Source organism: Carya illinoinensis, chromosome 2, assembly GCF_018687715.1.
Source record: "Carya illinoinensis cultivar Pawnee chromosome 2, C.illinoinensisPawnee_v1, whole genome shotgun sequence".
NCBI lineage: Eukaryota > Viridiplantae > Streptophyta > Magnoliopsida > Fagales > Juglandaceae > Carya > Carya illinoinensis.
In genome coordinates this window covers 32,446,915-32,456,124 of record NC_056753.1, presented here as the reverse complement: position 1 = coordinate 32,456,124, position 9,210 = coordinate 32,446,915, and the positions used below count along the sequence as shown (strand labels likewise).

The window sequence follows — 9,210 nt, the reverse complement described above, 5'->3', positions numbered from 1 at the left end:
TTCAGATGGTGTCATATTATTTTGACTATTTTGAAGGGAAGTCCCTATCGTGGATTACAGTCAAATGAATTAATATTAGCGTGCAGCTGCGGTGTGTTTATCTTTGGATGGATAAAAATGAGATCAGGTTTTTGAGAAAGCACATTGAAAGTAGGTCTACCATTATAGGAGTAAATATTGCTTAGATGATGACCATTTTTCTTCCTGTTACTTGGATCTAAAGCATCCAAAGCTAGCTCTGGTTTATATTTCTTACATTTGGTAAGCTGGTCCAATCTCATACATATATATATATATAATATATGTACATCCCTTCAATTAGTAAGCCCTCATACTTTCAATAAGAATGCAACGGTTATGACCAAAATATCTTTGATTTGATTTAGAAATGAACAAAACCGGCTTTTGGATGGGGCTGTTACCTGACGTGACCTCCAGACCTATTATTAAAAAATTTCATTTATAAGCTCTATTAACTTATATATACCACTCTTTTTTTTTAAAAAAATAAAAAATTTATCAAATATGTATTATATGGATAATAGATAAAATAATTCAATTATTTTAAAAAAAATAAAATCAAAAAAAATTAAAAATTTAAAAAAATATATAAAATATAAAAAATTATATGATATGTGGTTTATGTCATGACTATAACTCAGATATTTATAATTAAGCATTTTAAGCAAAAGATTTTCTCGTGACAAATCACAATTGGTAGATATTCCCTGTGATTAATTAGGTAGGCTGATTGTCAGAAGAAAAAATGTTATTTTATTATTATTATTTTTTAAATAAATATTTATTTAATATCACGTAATAAAAAAAATTATTCGACCGGGTTACTGTATCGTCCAACTATTATCTGTATCGTCCAGCTATTATCGTTAAGCATGTCATCCAGTTTTAATTTTTTTTAACTTTTTTAAATTTATTTATATATTTTTAAAAAATAAAAAAATATATTAATATATTTAAAATTACTTCTTTAATTATTAAATAATTAAAAAAAATTCCCAAGTGCGTCACGAGCTTTATGCGTGAAAAATATCCCATCCTCAAAAAGTGGTTCAACCCCAAAATGTAGCAGATGTGGGCCACCTCCAATTCACACGTCGCAGCATGTGTCTGGCTGGACGCTGGAGGCTGGAGGCTGGAGGCTGGAGGCTGGAGGCAGGGATTTTTTTATTCCCTTTTTTCACGGATAAGTACTTTTAGGGGAAGTCCCATTAATTTGAAACACTTCCTAGATATTGTATTTTTTTCTTTTAAGATATTGAAGATTTAGGACAGGATAAGAGGTATAGAATAACAAGCATTATTATTTGCGTGAATTATTCATAATATTAATTAAATATTATTTTAAATATAATAATAATATTTAAAATATCATTTATTAATTTCACTCAAAACTCTCTTTCATGATTTGTTACCTCTCGACATACAACGCTGATATTTGGATAATAGCTCCCTCGTTGTTATATTTGAAGGATCATGGTAATGATCATTTGAAATTAAAGATGAAGAATATCTCAAAATAATTATTATTAATTTCTCAAGTTTATCATTTACATTTAACTAGTTACAGCTTTGGTCATCCTGATAATGTGTTTTACATACCCCAAATGAGTACATAAAACATTTGAAGTTGAAAAATAAGAAATAGAAAAAAGACTCGAGTCAAAAGTTTAATTTAAATTTCGATATGAGATAAGATTATTTTAGATAAATTAAATAAAATATTTTTATTTTTATTTTAAGATTTAAAAATATTAAATTAAAATTTAAAAAAGTTAAATTATTTATTATATTTTATATAGAAATTTTAAAAAGTTATAATAATGAGATGAGATAAATCGAGAAGATTTTCGAATATCAAAATCATGTGACTACCTTTTTATAATAATTTTAATAGAATAGTTTATCACAAAAATATAAAAAATAAATTAATAAAATTAAAGGAGAGAAAATAGTAACAATTGCATTATTATTATTATGGTTGTTGTTGATTAAACAAATGAGAAATCTTACTACTACAAGGAAATTTTATAAAAATAAATTGATTTTGTTTTATATGATAAGTTAAATTTATCTTATAATAAAAATATTTTTATAATATAATCTATAATATAATCATGTTAATTTATAAATTTATTTTTATAAGATTTTTGGTGATTATAATAATTTTTAAATAAAATTATTAATAATTATTATTGAAAAATAAACAAAAGATAAGGGCATTATCCTTTCTAGAAAAGAGAAAAAGGGTTATTACGGTAAGAGTACCAAAGAACGAACCCCCGCATTCCTCTATCCCTTGATCCATTCCCCGCTAAAATAATTCATGTCCCAGAAATAAAGAGCCCCTCCTCGCTCCCCAACCCCAATCGTTCCGCTAGCTCTCACCCACATAAATCTCTCTCTCGCTCTGACTCCGACCAACTCGGCAGTGACACGGCCGAGTGGAACCGGCATGACTCGGCGGTGCTCGCACTGCAGTAACAATGGCCACAACTCGCGGACGTGTCCGAACCGCGGCGGGGGCGGAGGATGCGTGAAGCTATTCGGCGTGAAGCTAACCGATGGCTCGATCATCAAGAAGAGCGCCAGCATGGGGAACCTATCGGCCCACTACCATTCCTCCTCGTCCGCCGCCGCTTCACCCAATTACCAAGACTCCCCCACCTCCGACCCCGTCCACGTGTCAGACGGTTACTTGTCCGATGATCCCGCCCACGCCTCCTGCTCCTCCAACGGGCGTGGCGACCGTAAGAAAGGTAATTAAAACTTCTCATCATCATCATCATTTAATTAGTCAGGTTAGTTTAATTCAGTTATTTTTTGTGGGTGCTAGGAAGGTTGGTTTTCTTTGGATCGGGTTGTAGTGATTCTGGATAATATTTTCGAGTTCTGGTTTTTATGATTTATTATCGAACTGATTAGATAAATTGTTTCCTATCTTTTAAAAAATAAAAATATTTTGATTTCGCCTTTAAATGATCGTTTGCTCTTTCGGTGGATGAGTTGGTAACTTGGTTTTAATTCTTTTAGTTCTCAGTTTGACTTCGTCATTTTCTTAACCTTTTTGTTTTGGAAGATTTTCCATTTGAAGGAAATTAGATTTTCCATTTTCTTAACCCTTTGTGCTATTATATTGTTCAGTACAATTCACAGCTTTGGCGATGAGCCGGACTTGATTCTAAATTTTTGAATAACCTTAATTTCTGTGTGGTTTTTTTTTTTTATGACTTATTTTTTCAATGCATTTGATTAATAACGAAAAGTGGTACTCGAGATTTTTTCTTTTCTGGGAAATTCTAGACAATGCTTTGGATATGACAAAGGGTATTAAATACCGTGCATTGTTTTTTTTTTTAATATATATTTTTGTCTTTTTGAAACAAGGAATTTGTTCCTTTATGATTTGGAACTTCAAGCATTATGCTATGCATTCTTGTTGTATTTGGTTGGAGATCTCGTCTGCAGTTGTCGAGGGAGACTCAAAAAAACAAAATTGTAGAGGAAGACTTTTCTTTTTTATTGATTGTAGTATTTCTATATTATTATAGGGAAGATTACCGTTGTAAGTTTGTGCTTTTTATTTTATTTGTGATTTGTTTTCTATTTTTTAATATTTTTCTACTGATGTACCATGTTGACAAGGGATTTTTAAAGCGGATTGTGTATTTGTGACACTTGTTATCATTTGATTGGTCCTGACTTGGAAAGTGATTGCCATATCAACGTTTTCCGTCAACAAACTAACAACATTTGGATGGAAATGGAAGAGCCACTTTGGTATATAAGTATTATCCAAGGAATCGTTGTACCTTTTTTAATTGCAGGGACCAGTTCGCTATAAGGCCAAACCTCAGGAATTAATACAATAAGTTGTCCTTATTAATATGTTAGCCTGTAGGCAAATAACACCTTCTCACGATTGATGGCTAGAAATCTATAAGAGGAGTTTGAGATGCATGCCTGCAGCAACCCATTGGAAAAACAAGTTTTGAACCTCTTAAAGGAAAGTTGAATATTGTTTTTATGGTTAAGTTTGGTAATTTTTATTTTCTGAATTAAGACATATTAGTTTACAAAGAAATAATGTGTTAACTTTTTAAAAAGTACCCTAAGCTTGTTTTTGCAAATTGTTCTGTCCTGATACTAACATCAGTGAACATTACTTATGTTCCAATCCATTACACTCACACCCACATATTTGCATTACGTGACCTTAAATTCTCTGTTATGTTCCTACTTTATTAAATTGGCACACATGCTATAATCCTTGTGATAGACACAATTCATTAGTACCGGTATTATGACAAAGCACTTATTTTCCTTATGTCCAAGATTAGGTGATACATTATCAAACAACAGTGGATATACCTAGCAGATAGCATTTAAAATATTTGGATTGCAGGTTCTTGGTGTGTTTCTTATATAATGTAGTTTTTGACTGAATGGATAAAAGCATAGCATTTGTCTCAATACACACAATGGACTAGTTGCTTATTGTTACATATCATCATTGTTAGCATTGTAACTGCTATAGTTTTCAATGTATCATCTTGCTAAAGTTTATGTGAAACTGCAGTCTTTTCACTTAGTTTTAGGTGGTATCTCTCTAGGTGACAAATAAAAAGAGATTAGGTGGATTGAACTTTTACCTGTTCAATACTCTACTTTAGGAAGTTTTACTTATAAAAAAAATAATAATAATGTACTTAAAACAACAGCCTTTTGATTCTTTGCCTAAATCATGTTTTCGCAAAGGAAAATTCTATATATCATACTACCATCCCACTTACCACTATTGAATAATCATTTATCACATACTTTTTTATCATCAAATGGTGATAAATGCGCTATATCATATATAGTAGGATGCAAGTGAGAGGGTGGTGTGGTGTATAGCATTACTCTTTTGCAAAACCTCTGACCTCTCTTTGTACATTTTCCACATTCCAGGCTCTTATATTTTACTTTTGAGTTCGGAAGGACAAGAAAGAGAAATAATGACTGCTATTACTCCTAATACTTAAGACACTTAGTTCACACATGGGGTCTCATTATAGTCTTTGAAACCTGACAAACCTTCACATATGAAAGATATCATTTTGCGTCTTTTTCACATATCTACTTAACAGTTAGAGCTCTAGTTGGCTGGTTTTACTTCATGAATTTATCTTGCTTATTTTGAGTCTTGAAAGATATCAAATGTTAGTCATGGAATTTTTTATATAGAAAAGGATAGTTACTGTTCATGTTGTAATCAGGAATCTATCAGATATACATGTTGTACTGAATGGAGAATTTGCATTCTTTTCCTTGTGCTGGATTTGGCTTTCAGGTGTACCATGGACAGAAGAAGAACATCGGCTGTTTTTAGTTGGTCTTCAGAAATTGGGGAAAGGGGACTGGCGTGGGATAGCAAGAAATTTTGTCACATCAAGGACTCCTACACAAGTGGCAAGCCATGCACAGAAGTACTTTATCCGGCAAAGTAATGCTAACCGAAAAAAGAGACGTTCCAGTCTTTTTGACATGGTTCCAGATACGGTTTGTCTTGCTTCTTACATTATTTTAGGTGTTTCACAAATAAAGGCAATTGAATTTTCATGCACAGTCATCATGCATCACTTCACTGAAAATCAACCCATTAAGAGAAAAGTATTGAATACCCTGCTCGTCACTTGCTGGAACAAAGCATAGAATAGGTTCGTTTCTTGTAATTTTTCTTTTTCCCACTGGTGGTTATCGTTTTTTAAGCATACGTATCATGCATTTTCTTAGTTTGATAGTGGTCGTATATATTATTTCGTTGGATCTTTTAGGCTTATTAAATTTGTTACTTTTCTCAGGCCACAGATACACCCCCTGTTCCAGAAGAACAAGTATTGCTGTCTTCTGCTCAGGTGAGAGCAACTGATACTGCAAACTTGTTGCCTTCTTTAAATCTCTCCCTCAACTCGGAATTTGAACCTATGGAAGCCACACCTCAAGAAGAAGTTGAAGGACCGAATGAAAGTGTTGCCACATCAAGTGGACTTGCACCAATGATTCCCCAATTCTTCCCTGCTTATCTACCTCTCCCTTTCCCAATATGGCCACCCAATACGGATCTTATGGAAGAAGAGAAGGGTGCAGAATCGTCATATCATCAGGTGTTGAAGCCAATCCCAATCCTTCCAAAGCAACCTGTAAATGTTGATGAACTTGTTGGCATGTCTCAGCTGAGTCTTGGAGAGGCTGAGAGAGGCCATAGAGAGCCTTCACCCCTATCCTTAAAATTGATAGGAGAGCCGTCGAGGCAATCAGCATTTCATGCAAATGCTCCGGTGAGCGGGTCGGACTTAAACAAGGGTGAGAGTAGTGTAATCGAAGCAGTTTGAAATAGGGGTAAAGTGAGAAATATTACTACAATCTTTTATTTTTCTTTCCCATTTTCTTGATTTTGCATTAGTATATTCTTACTAAGTCATCTTGGTTTGTTTGTTATATAGTATGAAGAATTGCAGTCGTTATAACGTTGGATTAGATCAATTTCGTAGGTAATATCTATTCTTTCTAACTGTAAACAGCTAGCAGTTGAAATAATCGAATCGATTTGGCAGAACAGTTGTGGTTTTTGCAGATGAACTCTAATTAATATTTCCGCTTGTAGATTATACCTTATAGTTTCCCGTGCCGGTTTTATTCGACAGCAAAATAGGTCAGTTGAGAGACGGATCAGGGGACCACCCACCCAAAAATCAATAAAAAATTTCTTTCGAGGATGTTTTGTTTTTGTTCTTTATTGATTGTGGCCCGTGAAAAAATATATATTATAGTGCAAGTGCAAGTCTGTTGAATTCTTAGTATCATTCCCCATGATCTCTGTTGGAACATTTCCTGACGCTGTTTTCTATGTTCAATCTTGACGATAGTTTTCCTTTAGAACGTCCCCCTCTTACTTGGAGTTGGAGTCACTTTGTGGCACTCCAACGTTAATAATCCCCACTCTCTCTCTCTACCAGCTGCGGCAGTTGAATGTGGTAAGAGAATTCGGGTACGGATGCTGACCCTTCATCCGCCCGCTCTAGTAGTACCCATGGATCCTTGGGTCCAAAAATTGTTTCTACATTTAAAAAAAAAAAGGTGATCAAAAACACATTTATAGACCTAAATTGTTACATAATTTAAGTTGGTAAATAGGACAATGTTAAGGTGACTCCAAATGTGCACCACTAGTACAAATAAGTTTTTTTAATCATTTTTTAAACATTCTTAACAAAAAAAAAATATAAATTCACTAATAGTCACTTTCTTAACTATTAAGAAAAAATAAAATGAAAATAAGAATATATGGGTCGGCATATTTGGTAGTCATGCTATATTTTTTCTTTGTAAATATAACCATAATGTTATTAGTTTTTAAATTTGTTAGTATATATAATGTGCATGTTAATGCAATCTAATGTGGCCTTTATAAGGTCATAGCAATACAAGAGTTTCAATTCTTGGCCTCCTTTACATAGGAAGTCAATGTAATATACAGTGAGTCTCATATTACTTAAGTAAGACTCTTGTATTGTTTTGATTTCTTTTTTTTATGGCAATACAATTTTGTAAATACAATTTTAACAAAATGAATAACATGTATTTATAAAGAAAGAGTTCTTCTACCGGGCAGCCATTGTAGCAGCACACTCAGTGCATTCACTATGTGTATGCTTCTGTCTTTTCCTTTTAACACCCAAAACGTGCGTTTTGAGCGGATTTGAAATTCGGTTTCTTTTCCATTGCCATGTATTTCCTGTTTTGTATTTTCAAACTGTACACCACAATCAACGTCTCTCGTGCATACAGCATCATAAACAACCCCCATGGGAATTGGGCATTAGCTTTCAATTTCTTTAGTTCTTTTCCAGTTTGCTGTTCGCATCAACCATACTGCCGTCCAAAGCCACCGCACGTGAATCCCTTCAGACACGGCAACTCCAACCACCTTACAAGGCATTGCCTCACTTCGAAAACACCATGAAAACAGCCCAACCCCACATTCGTTGACCCATACTCATTTAGACACTCACCACCATGTCACACTGGAGCCAAACTGAGAGCCACCCACTGCCAAGACTCCTTCACACAACCTCCAAGTACACCTCCATGTCCAGCCATCGAAAAGCCTTGGAAAGGGTGCTCTGTTTGCACCACACCGAAACAGGGGAAGTGTTTCCCAACGTGAGCCATGTCTCTAGCCCCTCCACGTCATCACCACCTGCACAGAAAGGGTCGCCGGGCACCTCACGCCACCCCAGACCGTCGCACGCCTCCTCACTGTCGCACGATGAGCTTCATTCCCTCTCTCTCCGTGTTCTGTTTTCTCTCCCATCACTTTCTCTCTGTGGATCTCAGCCGCACCTTTCCTTTGCACCGCCAACTGTAAAAGAAGATGAAGGGGACTGAGCGCAAAGGGGAAGGGGTTGATTTCGGGAGGGCATTGATGGGCTGTCAGGTTTTGTTGGGGGGGGGGGGGGGGGGGGGGGGGGGGGGGGGAATGATCCTTGAAACAGGTTCAGTATTTTAGTGAACTCGGTCAACACGTAATGTGTGCGATATATTCGGGGGGGGGGGGGGAATGATCCTTGAAACAGGTTCAGTATTTTAGTGAACTCGGTCAACACGTAATGTGTGCGATATATTCACCCAAACAGTGACTGCTCCGAAGAATATTTCATTCATAAATATGTATAAATCTACATGTATTTATATAAATATATATCCTAACGGACCCCGTTGAGATTTCTCCTTGTGTATGGGGCCCCCACCCTTGTATGGGCGGATGGGGTTGCCCGCTCGGCCCAAGCGGAGTGGTGGGGGGCGGGGTCTCACCGCCCTCCCCTTTGTTGATATTCAATTGATATGTGGTTTCTCATTCGTGTCTAGGTTGATTAAAGTATTAGATTGTGAGTTTTTCTTTTTTAATTTAGGAATCAATGTTGTAAAAATGAAATATTGTTATCTCATTCTTATTTTTAATTTTTTTATAGCTTACTACCATGAATACTATTTGGATTTATTAATTAATTATTATATTATCATTTTCTATTTTTTTAAATAATATCCATTACTTTAAGTCTTATATTTTTACTCTCTCATGAAATATACTCAATGACTTAGCAATGAGAAATGTTTGATCTATATATAAATTTAACAAAAACTTAG

At 34.8% G+C, this 9,210-nt stretch overlaps 1 protein-coding gene across 1 annotated transcript; it reads left to right on the top strand.

The window, feature by feature from the left end:
- Window positions 1–2,288: 2,288 nt before the first annotated feature.
- LOC122301010 (transcription factor MYBS3-like) lies at window positions 2,289–6,636 on the top strand. Its single transcript, XM_043112061.1, has 3 exons — window positions 2,289–2,777; window positions 5,354–5,562; window positions 5,865–6,636. The coding sequence occupies exons 1-3, from the start codon at window positions 2,474–2,476 to the stop codon at window positions 6,393–6,395; spliced, it is 1,044 nt and encodes a 347-aa protein (XP_042967995.1). The 5' UTR covers window positions 2,289–2,473; the 3' UTR covers window positions 6,396–6,636.
- Window positions 6,637–9,210: the final 2,574 nt, after the last annotated feature.